We start from the raw sequence: 13,689 nt of genomic DNA, 5'->3' as shown, positions 1-13,689 counted from the left end.
CCATCTAGCTCAGTATTGGCCCATCTAGTTGTGGCCCAAAAGGATAGTACAAATGTTCTGAAGGTAGGAGACTGAGGGAGAGGGAGGGGAGCTGGTTTAACTCTTTCTTTCCCAGTTACTTGTCTGTTTAAAACCATGTCTCCTCCACACTGGCTTTCTTCTGAAGAGATTAAAGATACAGGTCCTATTAAAAAAAACCCTCTGTGTGAGAAAACCAGACTGGAGTGTGGACGGTTTTGAGCTGACAAATGCCTGGGAAGGAAAGGATTTAATGCACACACCTGCCAGTCTTTTGCTCAGTCCAAAGCCACACACAGTTGCTTTCCTGATGAAATAAAGCTGGTGGGGGAGGACTAATGGAACATCATAGAACATGTAGCTCCACCCCAGGCCTCATCGTTTTCTGGAAGTTCAATTTCCTCCTTATTAAATGGCACTCTAGCCACTTAGATTCTTTTTAAAGACTGGAAGCATCACTGCAGAGCTAAGAACTTCAGAAGTGTCTTGATGGATCAGACCAAAGGCCCATCTAGTCCATCACTAGGGTTGCCAGGCCCATGGCCTGAGACTGATCCTGTATCTTTAGGAGAAGAGAAAGTCAGCCACATGCAGGTGTTCTTGCAACACTGTAATGGGAAAAACCACAAGGTGGAATTCTCCCTTCCCCCTGCACAACTTTTAAAGATACAGAAGACCTCTTGGAGGCTGGGCCTGGCAACCAAGAGGTCTTCTGTATCTTTAAAAGTTGTTCAGGGGGAAGGGAGAATACCACCTTGTGGTTTTTCTCATTACAGGGTTGCAAGAACACCTGCACTTGGCTGACTTTCTCTTCTCCTAAAGATACAGGATCAGTCTCAGGCCAGGAACCTGGCAACCCTATCCAGCACGCTGTTGTCACAGTGGCCAACCAAATGCCTATAGGAAGCTATTTCTCTCTCTCTATCCCCCTCTCTAGTTCTGCAGCAATTGAAATTCAGAGGAACACTGTCTCTGATCCTGAGGACAATATATTGCCATTGATAACCCATTGGTAAGAACTGGCAGACGTTGATGATGTCCTCCACGAATTTGTTTCATCCCCTTTCTAAACCACCCAAGCTAAAGGACTCGTATGGTAACGCTTAAGCGCAGGAAAAGAAGACACTGCATTTTAAATAGATTCTGGCATTATGAGAGTCATTCTACAGTCCTTTATCATGCAAATAATGTGCAAGTGTTGCCAATGATTCAGATGTCTTTTCCTTGAGAAAGCTTTTGTTGCTGGGATTCCTGTTTTAGGCTGGGGCTGGAATCTAAGATTGTGCACAGGAAATCAGAACCATGGTCAGCTCACTGTGCGGCAAGGTTCCAAGTCAGGCACCAACGTGCACCAAGCTTGGTATGTTGCTTCAGCAATGATCTGGAGCAAACTGAAGGCTAAAATAGACCTGCTGGTGGTATAGTGTTCCAAGTTCCACTCCCTGTAAGAAAACTATTGAGGCTTAGAAGGGCTGTGCCCTATGACTTAGACATGCCCTGACAGAGCTAGGGAGCCCTCTGCTGCTCTGGGTGTAGTCAGTAGCAGAGGGGTGGCCTACTGCTCCATCAAGGATTCTGAGGAGTGCTCAGAGGTATAGAAGAGGAAAGGGCTACATCCTCAGACTGTGCAAGAGAAGGCACTGTTTTCTCCTGTTCATCTCCAGGAATGGTACCTGTACCTAGACTTTCCCATCCTCTGTTGGATCCATCCTCTGAGGCTATGATACTGCATCAAGCAGCAGTATTTTGTCACTGAAACAAGAAGATCTCTGTCACTAGCATGTATATATGTGTATGCTGGAGGGGGAGCGACACTGCATATTTGAGAGCTGCAGGGAATATGATGGAATGAGTGTGATAAGACCACTTGAATAAAGCCTGTGATGTCATTAGTGATGAGATAAACGTTTTGCCTCTATGCTCATACTGTTTTGTAGTCTTTTAGAGTTTCATTTTATAAAATGTTACAGGTCTTCCCATACTATCACTCAAAACCTTTTTAAAGTAATGGCAGGGCCCCTTCTGAACCTACAGAAATGTTCCATCATCCCATAAATCATTCATTTAAATACTAATTGTTGAATGCTGTACGCTCTTCTCCAGCACTGGAAACTGACATGTCATGTGCTTCTCAGAAGATGTATAGACTATAAATGTGATAGATCAATCAGCTGATTCATCCATCCAAGTCAAAAGGAATAGTCCAGTTGTTTTTGTCATCTGGAAAGGCCCATAGACTCATGCATCATAGTGCCATCTTATAATCGTAGGGCTCTTATCCTGTGAGACCAACATGGCAACGATTCCCATGTCATTCTTCTGTCTACCTAGAAAAGTGTCACAGCATCTCAGTTGTGTCAAAAACACAATGCTCATTTTGTGCTGCTGCAATGACACTATGATGGGTATGCTCTGAATTGAGTGCATGTTTGTTGCTGCGGATCAGGGGTGGAGGACCTCAGGCCCAGGGACTGAATGTGGCCCTCCAGACCTCTCTATCTGGCCCTCAGAACTCACCCAGGCCACACCTCTTTTCCCCAGGCCACGCCCCTCCCTTCTCCTCACACCCCAAATGTTTCTGCCTGGCTTGAACTCTGATAATTCCACTTGCTTGTCTGGATGTAGGATAGAGAGAGGGGTGTCTTGAGCATGTATAAAAGCGAGCCTACTCTACTAAGATAACATTTACATTCATAGATCTGCCTACTTTTGCCTCTGGCACTGCTTACTACTGGCATGTGGCCCTCAGAAGGTTGCTAGCTGGGAAGTTGAAAAAAAGTTCCCCACCCTGGCTACATATTGTTGCACGCCTCCCCAATCTCCAAGCGGTGAGATTCCAGGGGTCCCTGTGCTTGTCCAAGGTTTGGTTTCCTTTAGAAAGAAGGTCAGCGGAGACTGTTGCGTCTTTATGAAATATGGTGTATTTCTTTACATACATTCCAACCTGAGCTTAGGATGGAGAGGTTCAAGGCATCAGCAGTCCAATATCCAGCTTTTCAATCAGTGTTACAGGAGACATCCTAAAGCCATGGTGCAGAGAGCCAGTCTCTCTGCCTGCCTCCAGTTCCCAGCCATTCTCTGCCACACACTTAACACACACTAAAAACACAAACCTTTCCTAGCCGCCGGGGGGTGGGGGGTGGAAGGCTCTCCTGAAGAGTTTAAATGACAAAAGGATCTTTCTGTCCCATTCACCAGTTGCTGGGCACCTGATAGACCCATTAACAACCGGGCCACTCTATTAGCTTATCAAAAGAAACTCATCTGGCCAGCAGAGCCAGCCCTTCACCTCAAGGAACAGGGTTCCAAATCAGAGGCTGGAAGGGGACCCACAAGAATCATCCATTCCAACCCCCAAACTCACAACAATATGTTAAGATTTTTTCATATAATTTAAACGGATTTATATACTTTGGATTGACATCATTTGGTGTTATTCCTCATTGACACTAAGGAAGATCAGACCCATGTGCTCTCTTCAAGACTAATGTCACAAATAAAAGTTTCTCAGACACATCAAGGACTTACATAATGAAAACCCAACAATTGCCAGTGCTGAGTCATATTCAGTGCCAGAGGCATGACCTGGTAGAAATTCGGCATGCCACTGACAAAGTTCAAGAAGCTTCAGTTGTGGCTGAGGAATCGGATCAGTCATGTTCCCTTCTCCCATCCCAGCTAACAATATGCTTTGTTCCCCAACTACTCAACATGGTATGAACACAGCTGTCTCACTTATTGACTCAGCAAGGTGCAAACTAATACGCTCAGAACACCAGCACAAACGTGAAGCAATCAAGTGCCTTCTAAAAATAAAGAATCTGGTGATTCTCTTACCACATTAGTAGCCTATTTGAATCCACTAACCGCTATTAGTGACATGGTTTTAAGGCTAACGTAACTCATCCTAAATAGTTAAGAGAGAAAATAAGTGAACTGCATTGTAATTTGAGTTCCACCATATTTTCATGCAATTTAGGCAATCCAGACAAACACTATTTATCAGATCTCGCTTTGAAAAATACAAACCTGCTTTTTGTGTTATCTTTAGGATCTCATGACTCATTTAGCTTCTACATCGATGAGGCCTCACCAGTTGGACCCGAGCAACCTGAAACTGTCCAGAATTTTGTCTCTGTGTTCGGAACTGTGGCTAAAAAGCTGATGAGAAAATGGCTGGCAACACAGACAATGAATTTTACAACCCAGCTGGGAGCAGGCATACGTTATTTTGATCTTAGAATCTCCACCAAGCCCAGAGACCCCGACAATGAACTCTACTTTGCTCATGGTTTATTCAGTGCCAAAGTCAACGAGGGCCTCGAGGAGATCAGTGCCTTTCTTGCTGACCACCATAAGGAAGTAGTCTTGTTGGACTTCAACCACTTCTATGGGATGCAGAAATACCACCATGAAAAACTGGTCCAAATGCTCAAAGACACGTTTGGGAGTAAAATGTGCCCTGCTATATTTGCCCATGAAGTCTCTCTCCAGTACCTGTGGGAGAAAGGTTATCAAGTGTTGGTATTTTATCACAGTCCTGTGGCTTTGGAGGTCCCATTTCTGTGGCCAGGACAGATGATGCCAGCTCCATGGGCAAACACAACAGATACAGAAAAACTGATCCAGTTTCTCCAGGCATCGATCATCGAGAGAAGAAAGAAGGGCTCTTTTTTTATATCTCAGGTGGTGCTGACCCCAAAGGCTAGCACTGTGGTCAAAGGGGTCACCAGCGGGCTCAGAGAAACAATCACAGAAAGGTGAGTGCCTAAACGTCAAGGTGTGCTTAGGCAGATGACAGTGTCTATGCCATTAGCTCAGAAAACTCCAATTAGAGAAAGTGAAGATTGCTTTCCTGAGTTTTCTTCTCTCTCTTTTTTATGGTGGCCAAATAATGGTGAAACATTGCAAAGGAAGTGAAACTAATCTTTATGGTTGTTACTTTAGGGAGGGGGCAAGTGGCCAGAAATCAGATGATGACCATGAATACTTTTTTCCTATTTTTGTGTCTTTTTGGTAAACATCAGGGGTGTAGTCATCTAGGGTCTCGGGGGGTCTTAGACCCATTACTTTTTTGGGAGCAGGGTCCCAGCAGGGCCCTTATGTCTCCAGCATCCTGTGAGACAATCAGCATGAAAGGGGAGTATATCAGCCACTGGGAAGAGTCTTCTAGCATGCTTCCTTGTCCTTTCCTGCTGATTGGAGCCAATCAGAGTGAAAGGAGGTGAGCCAGCTACTGAGAAGACTCCCCTTTCGTGTTTAGTGGCTCCTAGGTATATATGTGTTGTTGTGGGAGAAGGAATTAACAAGGATCTGATTCTCAACCTAGCAGCAAAAAAGGGGGGCATGGCTGTGACTAACATGAAGGGACCCTGCACTTCTGAATTCATCACTACACTACTGGTCAACATGTATATTATTCACTATTGGTGATGGGTTTTGGTATTGATTATTGTAGCAATTTCTTTCATGCAGTGATGCTGAGGCCCGGATCTTGGGATCACACGTGCCCACCATGCCCATAGGAAGCAATGTGTGATCCAGACATAAATTTGTAGAGATGTATGTACAGTTCACCAAATCTGATGAACCTTCATGAAATGAGAAAAGGAAGTGAAAATAGAGTCTAGGAAAAACCCATGCTCTCATACACCCAGACGGGGCCAGCCCAAGACAGATGGGGGAGAAATTTGATTCAGTTCACATTTAAAAGTGAATCTGCCCTATGCACTTTCCAAAACTATACATGAACCAAAACACAATCATCCTTCGAAATGTGCACTTATCTGAATCTTGCTATGAAGTTCTCCAGCCAAGTAACATGTACAAAACAAAATCTTACGCTAGAGTGCAGTGTGCATAAAAATGCGTATATTAGTGAAAATCACATATAAAATGCATTTATGTCAGGGGATGTTGCTTTGCAAGAAACAAGTATATTAGACAATATTGCATACAAACGTATAACAGGAGAAATTCACATGAAAGTGATGATGAATTTTCAAGAGGACTTTTTGAAGCCAACATTTGCAAAATGATGTGGATATGTAGAGAGCTGAACTTAAGAGTGGAAAAATTAGAAACGAAGAGAGACTGAAATTGACAGATTTGCTCATCCCTACAACTGGACCCACCACTGAAATTTTCTTCATCGCTAGTGATAGGACTGCACCTGAGGGCAGCAGGCTAGCTTAGGGGACACAGGGCACATTTGTCTTCTAGCACCTCACTGCTGCTCCCTACCCTCGACGCATCTGTTGCAAGAGGCAGCCGCCCCACACTGCCTAATGGTAGAGCCTGCACCTATATCACACTTAATTCATATGCACAGTGTTGGACGTGTTCAAGCCTGAGTCTTGTTCTCATGACTCACCATGCATAGAATATTAACTGTGATCATCTACATCTAGGCCATCTCTGTCTATCTTCTCTAATTAGAAAATATCCATTTTTAGCAGTTTAATTAGCCTGTAGATAAGAGAGGACGTTCAAAATTGTGGACTCTTGGGAGGTTCAAGTATGAGGCCTTTGAGGAAACAGTAGAAGACTAGAGTAGATAAAAGGAATATTGTCTGTAACTAAGAAAAGTAATATTGACTGTAACTTAAGAATATTCTGCTCTGAACAGATTGAGGAAGATCCTGCTTTTCACAGGAATGCATGAATGAGCCACCACAGATCCAATGCAGATATTTTGCTGCCTGAGGCAAGGGTCAAGGTGCCCCACTGCCTGCTACCTCCCCAGCATTTACTGCCTGAGGCAGGTACCTCACTCACCCTAATGATAGGGTTGGCCCTGCACAGATCAAGTATTATTGATTATTGAGTTGGAAAAGATTCAGAAAAGGGCAACCAAAATCATCAAGGAGATGGAGCGACCCCTCTATGAGGAAAGGTTGCAGCATTTGTGGCTTTTTAGTTTAGAAAAAAGGCAAGTCAGAGGTGACATGCTAGCAATGTATAAAATTATGCATGGCATGGAAAAAATGGATGGAGGAAAAAATCTTCCTCTCTCATGACACTAGAACTTGTAGACATTCAATGAAGCTGAATGTTGGAAGACTCAGGACAGACAGAAGAAAGTACTTCTTCCCACAGCGCTAGTTAAACTACGGAATTCACTCCCACAAGAGGCGGTAGTGGCCACCAACTTGGATGGCTTTAAAAGAAGACAAATTGATGGAGGATCAGGCTGTCAATGGCTACTAGGCATGATGGCTGTGCTCTGCCATCATAGTCAGATGCAGTATGCTTTTGAAAACTTGTTGCCAGTAGCCGCAGGAGGGGAGAGTCTTCTTGCACTTAGGTCCTGGTTGTGCGCTTCCCCCGGGCATCTGGTTGGCCACTGTGAGAACAGGATGCTGGACTAGATGGCCCATTGGCCTGATCCAGCAGGCTCTTCTTATGTTCTTATGATGAAGGTTTCTATATCACTTCAAAAACTTATTAGTCTCATGGTTTCTGTTCCCACATAAAGTTGCAAGTGATAATAAAATGATGAGAGATAAAGGGCATCCCTACCACAGATTTTATATTGTTTTTATATCAGTTTAGTAGCCTTCACCCAAAGAATCCTGGGAACTGTAGTTTGGTAAGGAAGCTGAAACTTGTGTCTTACCGCACCATAGCCCTTATCACAGCACTACAATTCCCAGATTTCCCTGAGAAGGAATGGCCATTCAACTACATGAAGTTCTTAGTGTAGATATGTCCCAAGTGATGTACAAGTGCATCTTTCTTCTTGCCACATATTTTCTTCCTTTCCAAGGTTTTTTTTAATACTTTATTTTCTTTGTTTTAGGAGTAATTAATTTTTCCTTGAAATGATCCACTTCAAGAGCTACTTTGAACCTGTGATTATTCAAGCAGTGCCAAACCACTCTGTATGTCTTCTGTTGGGAGAACAAAATATATTTCCAGTTGTACAAAGGTTTCTGGAGGAAGTAGTTTTTTCTTCCCTAGCCAGATTAGTTTACTTCTCCCCCCCTACTTGAAATATTATTCAAAGAAAATGGAGCAAGATCAAAGTTCAGATGCCCAGCTATGGCTGGAAAACTTCTAAGCTTTAAATGGTTTCATTTTATCACTTAATTGTATCCTTTCTGTCTGAAATTTGGTCTTATTGCTAATGCATGCATTTCAGATCCTAATGAATAATTGTACATGAGTTATCTGTGCTGTGGAGTAACTGATATTTCAGGGTTTTTATCTCCTTCCACTGCACTGCACTGCCCCCTCCCCAAACCTGTAAATTTTGACTCCAGATATAGTTAAAAATATTGCTTGAACCTTTCTGTTCACTAACATTTATTTAACAAAACGCTCCCCCCTATCTTTGGTAGAATTAATTTATATTGATTTCCAGGGATTGTGCCTGCTGGGGACATTTCAAGTCAATAGGGATGTAGATGATGTAGGGTCACATTTTGTAATGAGAGGAATGAAGAACCAATGAAGAGGCTTCATAAGATTATATCAAATATTAATATCTGAACTGAGGATAGGGAGTATTGTCCTCTCCAAAATGAATGACTCCTACTCTTATTCTTTATGCATGTTAGGTAACCCTGGCCCATATTTGTATCAATAAAAAACCCCAAGCTGGAAATAAGTAATCTAGACTGTAAATAGTCATAGAACTATGGAGGCCTTTCAAAGGTCATCTAATCTAATCCCCTGATGATGCAGGGAATCTGTTACTATAGCATCCCTGATAGATGGTCATCACTGGTGGCTGGTGCAGAAGGCAGGGAGGCCAACAGTAGGTGGAGCCAGCGCCAATGGGGAGCAGAGCCAACTCATTCTAGTTTTGTCCCCATCTTTCTCTCTGCTGAGTTGTGCAAAGGCAACACTAAGACTAAGGAGGGAGATAACAGATTGTAAGAAGGGAGGCAGGTGGGGGCTAGCTGAGGGCAGATTGAGGTTGGTGAGAGAGTACCTCATTTGCCCTAATAGAACAGAGTCCACTGATGGTCAGCCATCCTTTGCTTAAGAACCTCAAATGAAGGAGAGTCCACCATCCAAGGCCCTGTTCCACTTACCCCAGGTGGTCCAGAAATGTGGCATCCTAGTGTGATGGATGGAGAGGAAGTCTCTCCAGAACCCTTCTTCTAAACTGGATTTGCAATAGGAACTTTCTGGAGGCCAGGGCTTAGCAGGGTCTGAGATAGGTTTGGTCATGCCCAGACATGGAACTGTGTTGGTAGCTACAACTTTCCCATACCTTCCTGTTATTAAGGCTTCAAATAAAAAAAAATGTGGTGAAGGATGTTGTTGTTAATTTCATTTATGAATTGCCAAAGCAATTAACAGTATCACAACATATATAAAACAGTTACCTATATACAGTTTGAACAATTAATTATAAATATAACAATAGCTGAAAACAACAACAGTACATACATAAAATGAACTCAGTTCCAAGACAGATGCCAATTGGGATAATGATTTTAGAGGGCTTGTTGAAAGAAGAACATCTTTAGCAGGTGCAGGAAAGACTAGAGAAGACACCAGTCCGATATGCAGTGGAAGGGAGTTCCAAAGGGTAGCGGCTGCCACACTGAAGGCCCGATCCTTAGATAATGTGGAATAGACCTTCCCATAGGGGGTAGGTGGCAGCCACCCTCTTAGAAGAGGCACCTCCCCTTTTTCTTCTCTCACATCCTCACCTTCTCTTTTTAACTAATGATTTGTTACAGAAGGACATGGCTCTTCTAAGATGGTGCCTGCCTTGACTTATAACATGTGTATTCTAACAAAGACAGTATGTTTTCCCCCCTCTTCTAAACCAGGGGTGGGGAACCTGTGGCCCTCCAGAGGTTGCTGGACTTTGACTTCCATCAGCCCCAACCTGTATGGCCAATACCCTGGGACGATGGGGGTTGCAGTCCATCAACATCTGGAACCTCCAGGTTCCCCACCCCGTGCTAAATTACTGTTATATTGCAAATTTGTGCAGACTTAGGGTTGTTTCTAATATTAGTCGTACTCAGAGTCAGAGAAGAAAAGATGTGTCGTTCTCTGTTTCTCATTTTTCCAATCTTAAATTCAGTTCTCCACATTTCTGCAGTAATCTGTGATTTTTTTAAAAAAAATCCTCATGAAAATTCTTCTGCGTTTTAACGTGATTTTCTCCCAATTCTGCATTTTTATATACAGTTTTGACTAATGTACACATTTTTGCAAGCAATTTCTCTTAATATAATGCATTTTTGTAAGATATTCATTTTTATGCATACTTTCCCCTAATATATGCATTTTTGTAAACATTGGTTTGAGTACAGCATTGCAAAACTCAGTGTTCACACGTAAGAGTTCACATAAGTGGGAATCTCGAAGGGTGGCTGTGTTTCGGTTCTCATATTGTTTCAGAAAATGCAAATCAGATAGAATCAACTTTAAATGAGAACTGATTCAAATTTCTCCCCCATCCCTACTCAGAGAAGACCCACTGGAATCAGCAGACATAACTAATTTAGGGCCATCAATCTAAATGAATAGAACTTAGATGGCTGTAACCCATTATCAAACAATTAATGCATTGATTAAAATCCATACAATTAACCAGCTCCAAATTCCTTAACCGGATGATTGCCCCAGGTACTGTATGTAATTCGAGCTTTTTTAAAAAAAAAACCCTGCCAAATGTACATGTTTAGACCCTAACCCTCCAAAAGTTAATTATTAGGGAGAAAATGTTTGGCCAGAGGAGAGAAATACATGCAGCCCATCATAAAGTCTGTGCGAATAGTTCAGTGCATTGATGTGGCACATCAGTGCTTGCCCACAACTAAGCAGCTTGCGCTGACGCCATGCACTGACGCACAAGCACAGTCTCACCTGCTACAAAGCTATTTCTCTAACACAGCCGGGAATTGCAAGGGCGCAGTTCATCTGTCCTCTTCAGAATGAAAAATGGCTTTGCTCTTTCCCCCCCCTCCCCTCTAGCACCACAGCAAATGTACAATGAGGGAGCATTGTTGTAATCAAGATAAAAGCAAAAGGAGTCTCCAGGCCTTCCCTGAAACACAGCTCAGTAGCGAAACACCATGTCTGTTTTAGGCTGATAATATTCACTTAAGAGCTCTGCTGGAGGCGGCTAGTCCCTGGTGTCCAATAATTTGAAGGGAGGACATATAATAATGCTGGTTTCCCATGCATAGGTGGGGGTGGGGAGACGGGGAAGAGAGAGAGAGAAGATTCCCAAAAGCTCTTTCCTGAATTTGTGAATTGTGAATTTGTGAAACGCAGCTGGGCTTATTCTCTGCAGCAGTGATTGGCACAGGTGGATGAATGGCAAGACTGAGATGGATGCCTGCATGCTATTTTATCATTTTAGATTTTTAAAAAGAAATATGGAAGGCCTACAATGATGGCAGGCCTGGCGTCAGAGGGTGGCCAGGTCGGGCCCTGGCTAAGGGCCCCTGAAGGGCCCCTCCTTAGGGTGGGTGGGTAGTGCTCCCTTCCGTGGTCCATGGCAGTGTCGGCTCCCAACCCTGCTGTGGATCACAGAGAGGGAGCTCCCAGGCACCCCCCCTACTACCGCACAGGCCCGCAACACCCGCCTGCATGCCCCACCTACCTCTCCCTTGAAGTAAATGTTGGCACTGCGGGTGCAAGCCTGCCATCAACCAACATGGCAGCCAAGGTTTCCCTAAGGGGCTGATGCCCCTGCTGCCATCTTGGTTCATGGCAGGTATGTGTGCATGTAGCATGCATGTGTGCCATCAACTAAGATGGCGGTGGAAGCATCAGCTGCTTAAGGAAGCCTCCTCCGCCATCTTGGTTGATGGCACGCATGTGCACACAGTGTGGGCAGCACTCACTTCAAGGGAAAGGTAGGTAGGTGGGGAGTGCATGTGTGCATGTGCCGGGGCCCAGGGCAGGCTGATGCGTAAGGACTCCAGCATGCCTGGCGCCAGCCCTAAATGATGGTATCAGACTTAACATGTTCTTCTGTACAATTTACATGCCAAGCTTAGTTCTTCAGCTAGCAGACAGCCTGTGCCAAATTCATCACGATCCCGTTTCATTCACGTTATTCCTGCAGTTCTTCTTCCTCCCTTTTTTACTTTTACAAATTCAGCTGATAGGCCAGCAGGTCCATTTACTAGGACCAGATGCTGGAGGATAAACTACAGCATGTGACTGTCACCTTTACACAGTGGCTGCTGGTGGCTGCATGCCAGTAGGGCAGTAGAATCCGCTCTGGGTTTTAGTCTGAACTTTCAAGGAGCTGTCTAAGGTGCCTGTCAGTGGTTAGTTCTAGAGGGATCTGACTGATCATGATTGGAAATATAAGGTGCTAGTAGCTCTTACGCTCTTAATTCATTTGAACAGATTCTTCTTAAAAGTAACAAAGAAACCCTCACACTCCTCCCCCAACTCCCAAGGCAAGAGGGAGTCGCAGGCATGCCAAGGTCCTCACTCAACCCACAGTATTGCCTGTCAGTCAACCCCCTAACCTGGTCAGTCCAGGTGCAGGGCAGGTGGGTGTGGCATGGCCAAAATGGCCTGTCAGGCCTCATTAAGGCCAAGGACCAGAGGGTCTCCAGCCCTCACCTAAAGGGCCCCTGTTCTCCTTAGGACCATTAAATCCAGGATCTAAAATTATTATATTTTTAATCTGTTGCTATTTTTTTAAATGTTTTAATTACTTGCTTTTAACTATTTTATTGATAATTTAATGTCTTTGTAAACTTCTTCGAGGGCTCTCTTTTTTTTTTACAACCGAGAGATATATAAACCTTAATAAATAAATAAAATTAGCTGAACGGCACCACTGGTCTGAGGGAACAGGAGAAATGAAGGTGGTGGTGCTGGAGGAGTGAAAGTCACTAGCAGGGATGCCAGCGCAGAGAAATAAAGCTACGTCTTGGTTCTATTTCCCTGCTAAACTAAAGAATGGAACCCTGGTTCCAGTCTAACTCTGAAGACATATGAAAAAATAAGTCAGTTCCCTTGAGGACATACAATATGCTTTCCCTTACGACAGTTACCAACAGCTGAGATTAGGGGAAAGTGTCCTCTTCTGTGAGAGCTCAAGGATCAGGGGCGAAAGTCCATCAACAGGTCAGTTCAGGAATTTTCCATCCCCCTGTGTCCTGCTGAGGCAGTCATGCCAGCTGTTATCTGTGTAAGCATCTGGATCCAACTGAGCCTCGCATATCTTTGTGTGTTTGATTATCATACATAAAATGAAGCAAGAATAGAACAATAATCAACCCCATACAGCCACAGAAACCTTTGGCAGCCACACTGATCCTGGCAGCCGCAGCAAAATAAATAAATAAATAATCCCCACCCTTCCTCCAGCAGATAACAAATAAAAATAAAACACAAACATTAGCTGCCGCCACCCGCCCAGCCCAAGGTCAGGTGTATTATTTCAGGAATTCCCCACCCCTCCGCACCAGGAGTCTTGCCCTCAAAGTCAGCTGCTGCAAGCAGTGGGGGAGCGGGTCTTCTTCTAGGGATGGGCCGACGGCTCTCCTCTTCTTTCAGAGAGGGCAGTCGCAAAATGCCTGGCAGTAGCAGGTGGCAAGACGTTTGCTCTGCAGTTGTGCCAGCCATTGCACCTCTCCTGCTGTGCTGCGGTTGATTAGACCTGTAGTGTAGTGAGCCTTACCTCCCCAGAGGGCATATTTTGCAGTCTTTGGCTCCTGCAGGGCT

At 44.1% G+C, this 13,689-nt stretch overlaps 1 protein-coding gene across 1 annotated transcript in view; it reads left to right on the top strand.

Annotated features, from left to right (window-relative positions):
- PLCXD3 (phosphatidylinositol specific phospholipase C X domain containing 3) overlaps positions 1–8,029 on the top strand; it is a 94,642-nt gene extending 86,613 nt beyond the window's left edge. The window contains exons 2-3 of the mRNA XM_061607441.1: positions 4,070–4,778; positions 7,820–8,029. Of these exons, the coding sequence (XP_061463425.1) occupies positions 4,070–4,778; positions 7,820–7,829 (719 nt within the window). The 3' untranslated portion in view covers positions 7,830–8,029. The remainder of the gene's footprint in view (positions 1–4,069; positions 4,779–7,819) is intronic.
- The last annotated feature ends 5,660 nt before the right edge of the window (positions 8,030–13,689 follow it).

This window comes from Rhineura floridana, chromosome 1, assembly GCF_030035675.1.
Source record: "Rhineura floridana isolate rRhiFlo1 chromosome 1, rRhiFlo1.hap2, whole genome shotgun sequence".
Taxonomy (NCBI): domain Eukaryota; kingdom Metazoa; phylum Chordata; class Lepidosauria; order Squamata; family Rhineuridae; genus Rhineura; species Rhineura floridana.
This window is presented reverse-complemented; position numbering and strand designations above follow the sequence as displayed.